This window comes from Hirundo rustica, chromosome 21 (assembly GCF_015227805.2).
Source record: "Hirundo rustica isolate bHirRus1 chromosome 21, bHirRus1.pri.v3, whole genome shotgun sequence".
Taxonomy (NCBI): Eukaryota; Metazoa; Chordata; class Aves; order Passeriformes; family Hirundinidae; genus Hirundo; species Hirundo rustica.
In genome coordinates this window covers 5,996,801-6,009,400 of record NC_053470.1, presented here as the reverse complement: position 1 = coordinate 6,009,400, position 12,600 = coordinate 5,996,801, and the positions used below count along the sequence as shown (strand labels likewise).

The window sequence follows — 12,600 nt, the reverse complement described above, 5'->3', positions numbered from 1 at the left end:
TTACAAAAATCACATCTCAAGGCTGATTGCTGATGTTGAGCAGCACTGGGAGGGATAAACTATTTGAACAGGTTGATGCTGCAGAGCAAGCAAACCAGTCCCATTTTATTTAGTTTTACCTCTTGGTATTGGTAGAGTGAAGGATAATGATTAAAGCATGAAGAAAATTCAGCTCATTTTTTCAAAGAATTTTATGTAATGCTAGGTAAAAGTGACTTGAAGTATAGCTTTGGCAAACTTTGGAAAGCTCTGTGTGTTTAACAAAGAGATGATGTAATCATCGTATTTCAACTAGACATGGAAGAGGGATGCTTGAAATTGGTGGGGTTTCTTTCGTTTGGGCTTTTCTTTTTGGTGTTTTGTTATTTTTTTTTTTTTTAGTTAGATTTTATCAAAGGCAGAAAAAACAGGCAACAGTAACTATTCACTATAGTTCATGACTTTAGTGCTCCTGGTTAAGACCACTTTTGCCACAGGTAGTTTCTCAGTGGCTTAGTCTGTATAACACATATAGTCAGACTTAACAGTAATCAGGCACTCAGTGCTTACAGGATCTGAGTACATAATATGTTTTAAAAGTGTTTCATTTTCACTTTGTAAAGCTGAGATAATGTTCTTCTTCTTCTTTACAAGGATATTGTGAGATAAACGCATTAAATGCTGGAATGTGCTTGGGACTTATGCTAATTTTAGGTGTCTAACACAGTCTAGTAAACTAAATACCTAACGTGTCTAGATGTTCTCATCTTGCAGAAATTGCTTGGGTAAAACTTAGCATAATATGAATTATCTTTATAAATAAGATGAAGTTTTAGGTGCTGATTCAAATACCAGGACCAAGGACTCCCAATGACTTGAATGAACTTTGCTTTTGATCCATTAAAAATTGTCATGAGCAATTTTCAACACTGAGGTGCTGAAAAATTAATTTTTGCTCTGGTTATGTCTATGAATAATCTTGTGATTTTTTTCATAGGACTGCTACGTCTTCAAGAAGGTTTGAGTGTTGTATTTATGTAGCTCTAATGACTGTGACCATTTCTGCTCAGGTCAAAGGAATTAGCTTTCTGAGGCAGTAAATATCACCACTATTATGGGCAGTCATTCATCCATTTACAGGCTGTCAAGTGGCATAACAGATATCTTGCCTTCTGTGTGTTAGGAGAATCAGAAAGTGCTTATTTCCTCCAGTGCTGCTCTGTTTAACCCCTCTCACCTGTTCCCTCTGTCCACTGCACCTTGTCCTGAATGGAGAGATGCACTTCACTTGAGAGAGAGAAGCAGCAGCAAACCTTGGTAACATAAACCAGCAAGTTAAAATGAAATGGTAAATGTGACAGTGCTTTAGGGAGGTACACTTGACTATTCAGTGCCTAAAGGACAGGGTCAGAAGCAGCTGTCAGGGAGACTCTCACGAGGTTCAGGAAGGAACCCCGTGCCTTCTGAACTCCTCAGACTGAGCTAGATCCAGTCCTAGTCTCAGACTTGGCCAGTGGTTTATGTCCCAAGGAGTTTATGTGTGCAGTCAGCCCTTGGCATCACTTGGCTGTGATTTCAAAGGTTAGGACACACTATTGGTCATTTCCTGAGCATCTGTTGTGGCAAGGAACCTTTCAGCCTTGAGGGTCACCTTGAGAGCTGTCCCTGCTCAAGGGGAGCTCCTGGAGTGCAGCCACTGCCACGCAGGAGAGCTCAGTGGGCTGTCCAGTGTCTGCAATAGAATGATTGACTGATAGTGATATTTGCATCGTGGCAAGACGTCTGGGTCACTGTTCCAGACAGCCCTTGGCTGCCCTGAAGCCATTTTCTGTCCCCAGAGTCCCCAGGAAGCTGGATGGAGCAGGGCAAGGAGGGGGGCAGCTCACACCTCACACAACCGGCAAATTAAACCTCAAAATAAATCCTCTTTGGGGGAAATGCAATGATACTGAAGGATATTGAACAGTCCTGGACGCTGTGTTCCCTATCAAATTGGTCTGGGTCTCTGCTTGCAAATGCTGTGTGATTCCACCAAATCAGATCCTTTTGTAAAAGTTATTCTTTAAGTTAAAATTCTACAGTTATTTCATTATGGAGTTTTTGTGTTTTGAAGCAGTTCTGATGGCTGTACAGAGACTGTCGTGATCATGTTTAGAGGTTTTATTGTGGAAACAGTATCTGTGTGAGCAAAACTGTTAATTCGCATTGAACTAAAAAAACCCTGTGAGGAATGGGAAAGGGATCTATCAAAATTTCATTGTGAAGCTGAGTTTTGAAATATACTTCGATGCATGGTATTTCGAAGGGATGGTACAGAGAGACTTTTTGACAAACTGTAACTTTCTGAACCTTATTTTTTAATGAAATGTCCATAATGGTTCATATGGCTTTGAGTGCCATAGCAAGGAGCATAAATTGAGTTAGGTGCTCCTTTAAGAATCCAACCCCTCCAAGTGAGTTCAAGGGATTTTTAAATATAGACCAAAAAGTATCAATTCAATAGATTCATTATCAGCATTCCAGTAAGTACTAGAAATAATTTTATTTTCAAACTAAATCCATGGAAATGAACAAAGCTCATAAAATGAAGACATATTATTCATATTTAAAGTAAATTTCTTTAACTATTCTAAGGGCAAGCAAGATAAAATGTCTGAGTAAGTTTAATCTTTGATTTATCAAGGCAAATAAAATTAGGGTTCGTTACATTATAATGTTAATGCAGACAAAATTTAAATAGTTATCTTCAACGTTTATTATGACTGCTGTATCTGTTAGATAAAAACCATTAATTGTAAGCGCCAATGATATAAGATAGGAAAGTGTGGACACTTCTGGCTAAGGAAAAGATGATTTTAAAGCTCACTTAATCGCTTTTAATGTGCAGAGGAAAGTGGAAATTAGATTTTGTATCTGAAGCGTTAGTGATTACAACAATCTCCATTTTCATTCCCCAGTGCTAGTTCATGGTATTGATTCCTCTTGAAATCTGAGGGGAGTTATACAGGACACATTTTATCCCATTTACTGCATTCAACTGAAATTATATTTTTAATATGCTTATTATCGTGATATTCACCAACGCAGTTCATAGCTCCTCTTCCTCTAGAGGTTTTTTAGGACTTAAGTATGTTTGTTTTCAATGGCATGTCCTAAAAGGACTGGAATAAAACTGAATTCCCAAGTAAACCAGAATTGCCAAGTGCACCCTCCTTAGATGCCTGTCAGGCTTATCTTTAATACAATTTCCACAACAGAGCAGCTCACATCTGTAATAAATCCAGCTGGAAAGGCCTCTGGGTAAGAGAGCTGTCCTGCCTTTCGATTTTGGCTGTGCACTTAGATTTTGGCTGCAGACGCGCAGCGGGAGATAAGAGTGTGCCTGAACTGTAGTAGCAGTCCTGCCCTGGATATGCATTGCAGCGTGGGGCTCGTGATCCCGTCTGAGGAGGTGCCAGAACAGCAGGAGGAGGTGCCACACCTTCTTTGTGGCACATCCCGTGGGGTCATGGCCAGCCACGTTGTCTCCTCTTGTGTCTGATAATGCAAACTTCATGTAAGTGGAAATGTTAAACTGGAATAAGAAAGTATTTTCCATGGCTTCACCTTCTTTTACTGCCGTGTTTTGGTAGTAAATGAATGCAAATGATGAAAGCAAAATAATAACAAGCTATATTTTAAGCTTTCTACTGAAATGCCGTCTCAAAGAATTCATAAGCTCAGTTTTGTTTGTCCAAGTGTCCTTCTCAGTGGCAGGGACTTGTAAACATGTGGCAGTGGAAATGTGCCATGTCAATGTTCTCCTGCCACGAGCAATGAGTGTTAATTAGAGCTGGATCTGACTTTGTCTCTCCTTGGATTATTTAGGATACTAAGAGCTCTGCTGAATGGCTGTTTGTACAATCCATCTTTTAATCCACTCTCTGAGGCAGAAGACTATTCAGAGTAGGGTTTGTAATTATTCCAGAGTGCATTTGATTTCTTAGCATCAAAAAGAATCTCTTACATTATTAAGCAAAAAGTTTCTTGGTTTTTTTTTCCCCCCAGATTAGATTTAGTTGTCCACGCATACTAAATGGAAATAATAGTTTTAATTATGGTAAGTTTTTTTTTTTATTTGATGGCTTTGTCAATAGCAATATTTTATGTTTGATGTTTTAGGATAATATTTTGGTAGGAACAGCATATTTTCTGTAAAGAGTAATGGATGAAATAGTGGATAAACATAATTTTTGTCTTGCCAAATTGTACGTTAGAGTACTTTCTGACACTTTGCTACTTTTCAGTAGCACTTCAACTTTACTTTCTCTCTGTTTTATAAAGAGTTAAAGGTAGTAGCCTGACCTTTCTAAGCAACACTAAATTATGAATAGGTCATCATTTGTGCAGGTGATGTCTCAGGTGTTGGATTGATACCCTCATAGATCAATAATTGGCCCAATGTCTCTGGCCAAGCAGACCCATGAAATTATAATTGTTTTGCTTTGTTTTTAGTGATAGGCAATTATTTGAGTACCAAAGAATTGAGTAATAAAACTCCCACAGTCTCCACTGGGATCAGATTTTACCTATATGACATTTTTTGGTGTTTTTCTGCGGGAAGCGACTGGGCTGTAAATGTGTGCTCACATAACTTATCCAATTGAATCAATCCTATGGGACCTAGAGGTAAATGTACCAGTGGGACAGAAGACTTTTTATTTTGCAGGCTTTAAAAATGACCCTTGATTAGGACTACCTTGAAGGACTGTAATGCAAATAAAATAATTAGCATTATTTTTTAAGTTTTAGGCTAAACAAGCGTAGCATTGAACGTAGATGTTTTATCTTTTAATGTCTAACATAATATTTCTTGTTACAGGAAAAAGAAATCTGTTATTCATGCATGTCTTTTGCTCAGGCAGTAAGATTCAGTTAAAAGGCAGCTGATGTTTGGATCTGTGTTTTTTCTATTTTTCCCTTGCTAATTAATGAAAACTCTTCCCCCATTCCTTTTGACTTAAAACCTCTGCTACGGTACAACTGATTTGTAATTTTTGTTACTTTTTAAATACAGGGAGATGGTTTCCATTGCACTTTTTTTTGTTGTTGTTGAAAGACTCAAATTTGAAAGAGGAAACCAGCTAAATTTTGATTCATAAGCAGTACATCTAGGCAGATCCTAGAGTCTGAGTTGTAAAATAGTTATAAATTGTTATAAAGCACACCAGGTCTGACATTCAGATATATTAAAAAAATTGCATTGTCACGTTTGAAATACACTCCTCCTTCAAGTATCACATACAAAGGGCTCCTCTGCAGTTTATTTGCGTGTTCTAAAACTTCTCCCGCTCATTATTTCCCCCGTTCTTTCACGGTCCTGGCTCTGGCGGTGCTAAAGCTCTTCCTTCAGGTGCGCTGTGCAGGAGCGGGGACACAACTGCCATAGGGAATTTTAGACAGGTTCTCTTTAATGTGAGCTTAAACTAACGCAGTTCACAGGCGAGGCCATCGCTGTGGCCCTGCTAAAGGAAAGTATCCTTAAGGGAATCTGATCTCCTCCTCCACTCCTTACACTTACGCACAATGGGATTTGATATCGTGTTTTTCTTTGGGCTTCTCTTGCCGTTGGCTTTGGGGTCACCCCCTCCTGAAGCTCGCAGGCTGTGCGTGAGCTTTGGGGGCTGCAGCCAGGGGTGTCTCAAAACATCGTCTATGCAGAGCCTCTGAGACACGTCAGGGTGGAGCAAGTGGATGATGAGGTTCTTGCATTCCGCAGAGAGATGCTTTGACTTGAGTAAGGGGATCTTCTGTTGTTTCTGAACCTGGAGCATTTCCTTGACGTTGGAAGTATCGAATGGCTGTGAAGCAAAAACCATTGCGTACAGGATAATGCCCAGGCTCCACATGTCCGAAATCCTGGGGTCACAAGGAACGTGCTCGAGCAGCTCGGGGGCTGAGTATGCCAGAGACCCACAGAAGGTGCTGCTGAGAACGGTCTTTCCATTTTCATCCCGAGCCAGGGCTTTTGAAAAGCCAAAGTCCGACAGCTTGAAGTTGAGATCGTTGTCGAGAAGGATGTTGTCGCATTTCAGGTCCCTGTGGGCAAAGTCCAGGTCGTGGCAATGCTTGATGGCAGAAGCCAACTGCTGGAACTTGCTGCGAGCCACGCTCTCCTCCATGGCCCCCTGGCTGGTGAGGTAGCTCAGGAGGCTGCCCTTCTCCCCCAGCTCCATCACGATGTACACCTTCCCAGAGGACGTCTCAAAAATCTCGTAGGTCTCGATGATCGAGGGGTGGTGCAGTCGCATCAAAGCCTCCATCTCCCTGGGGAGAAACTTTTCCAGGACGTTCGGAGAAATTTTCTTCTTGTCGATGATCTTGATGGCCACTCTGCGCTTCAGGCGGTGGCTGTAGGCGGCTTTCACTTTTCCATAGGAGCCTTCTCCAAGAGCGTCCCCGAGGCTGTAGCCCCTCTTCTTAAGCACCACAGTGTCCATGCTGGGAGAGCTGCAGGGACCTGCCCCAGCGGGAGCTGCTCTGCATCCTGTGCTGCTGGGCTGTGCTCCGCGCCCGGTGGTGCCTGCCGGGGCACTGGTGGCCAGCGTGTGCGGGTGATCTCGCGAGCAGTCGCCCTGGAAGGATGATTCTGTCGCCTCTCGGGACTGCTCTGTGACATCACGGAGGACGAACCTCGGCGTGGGGGCACTGGCTGCTCTGCCCTCACTGGCGGTTGCCCCCATGCATGGCAATCAGAAAACAGATCATTTCAAAGATGCATTTCTCTTTTTTAAGATGGTCAAGGAGGGGAACTGTTTTATATCTTCGTTTTGTAACGCTTTTTTTCAGTTGTGCCGTTGCTGTGCATTGTTACTGCAATATACTGTGTGATTTTTGGGAGAGTAACAAAAGCCAGCTGAGGAATGAGAATTTGTGGAGCAGTGCATTCAAAAGCCTTTCTTTCTTTCTTTTTTTTTTTTTTTTTTGGTGGTGTGATAGATCCTGGTTTGTTAATAAGTGCTGTTTTTTGAGTTTGATTGCAATAACAAGTGACCGACCTGAGTCTTCCAGGGTGTACCTGGAGTCCCAGCAGTTCAGTGTTTTATGTCAGTCTTCTTACTGGAGTTCTAGGAATCTGTTCCTCATTTCAGAAGAAAATAATTCTATGGGAATTCAAAATTGCCACTGCAGATAATCTCCCTTTAGGAACAGTGTATGTGCCTTTCATTCCTTGCTTTTAGCACTTAGTGCTGGTAAACCTCCCAAGAAACCGTAGAGAAAAGTTAATTTTTATTAGCCACAACAACATTGCAGGGTACAGCCACATAACCAGATTAAATACTGAAAATCACAGAAAATTGCACTCACTTTCAATAATAATAATAATAACAACAGTAATAATAATAATTTTGTAGTTCTGTTCTTTGATATTAGGTAAAATACTCTGGGTTGCTTCCAAAGAGATGGCATTCTATTAAAGATTTTATTCCAGAGTCTCTAAGGTTACAATAAATATGAACAAAGCAGAAAGTTAAACTGCAGGTCTGGAATGTTCTCAAGGGATTAAACCTGGGGTTTTTCCATGTTAAGTGATGATATTTTTATTGCATCAAGTCTTTTGTTTTGATTTTAAGGAGGATTTCCAGTGGATATTTAGCACATGCTGCCCTGCATGTTTTTGTTTTAGTCTTTCAACAGCCACATAGAAGGGAAAATTTTTGGGGAAGGGGCAAAGAGCAACTCCTGACGTTATGCTGTAGCAAATGTTCCTAAGGGCATGGACAATTTCAAATTATAGGTGTAACTATTCAGCATCATGCCTTTGTCCTGAAGGTGCAGCCAATATCTGAACTGTGAGAGGAAGGCATAAACCATTGTGATGACATTGCAAAGAACAAGGAAGGGGAAAAGTCTTTAAAATACATGCAAGAATGCATAAAGATTTACAGCGGACTATTACATCTGGTTGTTTCCAGGGCATTAATTTAATTGGCTCTTTTCAGGTGTAAATAAAAATGTGGCCTTGTATTAAATGTTGGATGGCCTCATATCACCTACTCATGCTTAAAACCACTCCAGCTTTTAGTGTAGATGGCTGATCTTCATGTCAGCCTGTTAATTCTTTAGGAAATCCGTTTTGCATCTAGACGTTTTTATATTTGGTGCAAGGTTACCCAAAATGCATCACGCATGCTCTGCCTGTTCTTTGCGTATTTTCTTATCGTCATCCTTCTGAAATTTATATAAAGGGATGCAGTTGATAATTCAGGGCTGGTTTTGTCATCACTGAGCATCACTAACACAGAGCTTTTTTTCTTTCCTCACCACCAGAGAGAGGCTGGGGGTGCCCAAGGAGCTGGGAGGGGACACAGCCAGGACAGGTGACCCAGGGGATGTCCCAGCCCATCTGGCATCACGCTCAGCAGGCAGAGCTGGGCAGCAGGAGGAAGGGGGGACGCTTGCAGTGATGGTGTTTGTGTTCCCAAGTCACTGTTCCAGGTGATGGAGCACCTGCCTGCCGCAGGGAGTGGGGAGTGAGTCCCTTGGTTTGCTTTCCTGTTAAACTGCCTTTATCTCAACCCATGTCATCCATTGGTTGAGACAAACCCATGTTCTCTTACTTTTATTCACTCCCCAACCCACCCCAGGGTAAAGTGAGTGAGAGGCTGCGTGGGGCTCAGTTGCCGTCCTGGGTTTTACCACTGAAAGCATTTTCCAGCCCTACCGGAATTAGGTATTGATTTTTAGTATTTGTGATTTCTTTTCGCAGATGTTTCACAACGCATTTGTCTCGGATTTCTAATATGGAAGAATTATCGCACAATAAATTGAGTGGGTTTTTTAGAGTATTGTCATGGGAAGCACTCTGCTGGCACCAAATTTTTTTCTTGGCAATTTCCTGGAATATTTTTCAGTGTCTGAAGGGACTCTAAAATATGATTTATTTGTATAAAATTTCTTTGGAGATATAAAACTCCAGATTGACTTTTATTTCCAACCTTGCACGTGTGGGGTTTTTGTTCTTAAAGTGCAAGATCTTATGTGCAAACCCTAAGGTAGAATTTCATTGTGTGGTCTGAATTCTGCACAGCTTTCTGTTCTCCTCTGTAATTCTGCATTGTAGGAGAGCTGGAGCTGCTGATATTCCTGGGAGAATGTTAACATCCTGGTGGTGACAGCTCTGCCAAAGCCATTCATCATATTTTGCCTAAATCTGGCAAGAATGGGGACACTGAAAAGCCAGTTGCTAATCTTAGTGAGGGGAATGGGGTTTTTTGGTGACCCAAAGGTGATTCTTGGGTCAGAATTAGGGATTTCAGAATTCTGAAAATTGAAATCCTTATATTTCATCTTCTCCACTGGGTGGACTTGGATGTTGTGGATATTCTTCTCTGGATTGACAGGTGTTTTTATTCTGAGACCTATCAAAATAGTTTTCCACAATAAATGTTCAGTGAATTGAGACTTCAAAAACAAGCAAAAAGGAAAAAAAAAAAAAAAGAGAAAAATTTCAAGCAATTATGAAACACATTTGTGTTTCAGGCTTGTCACTTATGAGTGTAAGAACACTAGAAAAGTCCTTTTGTAAATTTTTTAAATGTTTTGCTTATGAACACAGTTCTTGGAATAAGCACATGCTGTGAACATCAAGCGTGAAAATAGTCCAGGTTTCATAAGAACATTGCATAAAAACAAAATGAGAACAGTCTGTTTCTGTGAAATTGTCACAGGTATTGACCACTACTTGGGGAACATTTTCTTCAGAGTATGTAGGGCATTTTTAGACATTTAAGCTGAAAATAAACATTTTAATTAAAAACAAATCCCACATGCTGGATGAAGTACATGGCTGCTTGTGTGGTAGTTCTTTTAGGATTTTATTCTATACAGAATTTAATAAATCCAGCCTTACCTGTCATGGATTCCTTTTGTGTCAGAGTCAACCTACATGAGGAGATAAACAGATGGCAGAACTGAGAGCACACAAAATGCTAGCTTGGGTAAAATGCACGCTGCTGATAACCCACTAAGCCTTCCTGGGCATGCTAATCCTAATTTATGTTAAATCATAATTAAGACAGTTTTGTTTGTTGCTTGTAGCCATGAGCACCTGGAAGACTGACTGATCCCATCCATGTGTTGGGGACAATCCAGCTGCTATTGTTAACTCAGAATGCTGAAAAATTTCTATTTGTGAGTTGTTTTCATTGGTGTTTTTTCAGGCATTTCTAGAGGCTCTTTTCGCCGTCATATCAAGAACTGGAACAGAAGAAGCATCCTAAATAAAATGGATGAAGGGATTTTTGGAGTAAGAGGCCAAAATCTAAATAGGCTCACTGTGTTCCCAGCCAAACTTTAAATCAGAATATCTCTGATACGCCCGTGCAAAAATAGATTCACAACTTCTGTCGAAGCTGTGCCTCTCTTTGGTGTTGCACATATAATTAGGCATGACTGTCAGATTTTCAGGATACTGGATGGTTTTATTCAGGAGGCCATGGGTAGTGCAATTAAAGTGAAATGGTAAGTGATGGGCACAGGAAAAGGGGGGCAGCATTAACTGAATCGCAGGAGAATAAAGCCATAGGAATGGGGAACACCTAATGCCACTTCCTGTAAAATTTCCTGTTTTCAGTTGCATCGTTTTTCTTATTGTAGGCTAAACCTATGTTCTCACAAATGTTGCTGTACTTGTGTCAGGTACAGGTTTTTCACTCGATGCATGTATTCACACAATTACATCTATCATGGATTGTGCCATCAGTTGGCAAGAATTGTTTTCTCTTTCGTATATAGCATTTGTTCTTAAAATGTAGGTAGGAGAACCCAGTATAGAGACTCACTGTGAAAGATTGTTCCCTTTAGAAGAATTCCTGCCCTGGAAATGGATTCATTCTAATGACTTCTAACCATCCAATTTAAAAATCATGCAAGAATGGTAATGTTTTTCATCTTCTATTGTTGAATCTTCGAGGTGTTCAGTGATTTCCTGTTCTTAAAAGTTTCATTTTCTGCCTTGTCATGATGGAAGGTATGCAAACTACTGTTAAGTGACAGCTGTATTCTCTGTACTATTTTGAAGTCGGCCCATGCAGAGATCATTTGCAATGTGGAAATTTGGACCTAATTATCCATTCATTACATACCAAAAAGTATTTGTTGAATGAATTTTTCATCAGGTCGTGGTGAAACAGAAATAAAGAATTAAGGACTAAAGGTGACCATGTATTCTGTAGTTTGTACAAAATTCAGGTGCGAGTGCAACTGCTCTGCAAAACCCTCTGATTCCTCTCATGTTTAACTCGTGGCATTTGCAATTACATGGATTTTCTTGCCAGTTACAATTAGATTTGATTTTCGCAAGAAAGAAAAATTAGAAATGAGAAATTTGCAGTGTACATACGTTTGTTATAGAGCCTAAAATGAATGCCATGTCTGTAATAATTTCCTGTGGATTCTTCTTATGGACAGCAGAGAGCAGCAGTGTGATGACCTGACTCAGAAGGAATAATATTAAGGAGCACTGAAACTAACAAACAAGTTAAATGCTTCCAAGAGACTCCAGTTATTGCCTTGATACCCGTGCAATTGCTTTCTGAGAGAATTTTGCTAAAGAAATGAGGAGAGTGTGGGGAAAAAAAGACATTTCCAATAAAATAACTGTTATGACAATAATTGTCAAACCAGATGTTTATATGCATTTAAAAAAGTGACAGCAGAGGGTGGGTAACTAATTAAGGGACATGAAGGATTAGTGTCTGAGCTGTGTTTAGAACTGTCCAAAAGGATGATGTAGAGCAAAAGACAAACAATAGCTCACAGACTATAGTTTAAAGAAAAAAATTACTTAATAGTCTGAAAGTTGGTAAACTCAGTAACATGAACTTTTGGAAATCATTAACTGTGTCTACAGGTGATTTGCAAGTCAGTATTTTTGTTTGTCTTAGGAGTTCTTGGGTACAGATCAAACCACATTAAATCATTAAGGGTAGAAGTCATCATGTACAATATGAAATATTGTTTCCAAGGACTTGCAAATAGTTTTTTCATGTACCCCACTTCATCTGATTTTTTTAGCTCAAACTCCAAATTTGGATTTTTTTACCAGTGACTGTGTTTTATCCTCCATTTTTTTCCATCATAAAAACAGGATGTAGGCTCTGGTGGGCAATGAACAGCTATAAATACCTGTGAGTCAGATAAATTATGCTCTGTCCCTTCATTCCAGGGAGGCTCCTGCCCTGGAGGATGCAGATGATGCTGCTGCCCTGGTGATTGCTCTGTGGAGTCTGGGTTGCACCAGGCCTGCATTCCTCACTTCTCCATGGGTCTTTGCATTTTTGCAGACAGAAATATGAACATCTCATACCTCATCTGGACAAAGGCCACAGATTCAATGCAAAGAAAGGGAGCAGCAAGCATGGAGCATGAAGGTGATGTGTTGAAAACGGCATCTTTAATCATTCCCAAGTTGTGTTTTATATTTTAATGTGTTGACTGGTTTTTCTTCCAACTCATGTCTCTGGTAGGTGTTAGCTAATCAGTTTTTAGCCTTGGAAAGAGTTAAGCTCCTTTTCAGGATGCAGCTACTAATGTAGTTATTTTATTTTGCACTACAAAGCTGTGTGATGGTACCAAAAG

General features: G+C 40.3%; 1 protein-coding gene and 1 long non-coding RNA gene across 4 annotated transcripts in view; one reads left to right on the top strand and one right to left on the bottom strand.

Moving 5' to 3' along the window:
* Positions 1–12,385, top strand: part of LOC120762173 (uncharacterized) — a 53,130-nt gene extending 40,745 nt beyond the window's left edge. Inside the window, exons 2-4 of one of the 3 annotated variants that reach the window (XR_005703851.2) lie at positions 8,607–8,692; positions 10,182–10,482; positions 12,306–12,385. This is a non-coding gene — a long non-coding RNA (uncharacterized LOC120762173). Of the gene's footprint in view, positions 1–8,606; positions 8,693–10,181; positions 11,152–12,187 lie in introns of those variants that run through there. The other 2 variants (XR_005703850.1, XR_009208466.1) reach the window with 2 other exon arrangements.
* Positions 5,484–6,458, bottom strand: LOC120762172 (testis-specific serine/threonine-protein kinase 1-like). Its single transcript, XM_040084296.1, has one exon. The coding sequence runs from the start codon at positions 6,456–6,458 to the stop codon at positions 5,484–5,486; it is 975 nt and encodes a 324-aa protein (XP_039940230.1).
* Positions 12,386–12,600: the final 215 nt, after the last annotated feature.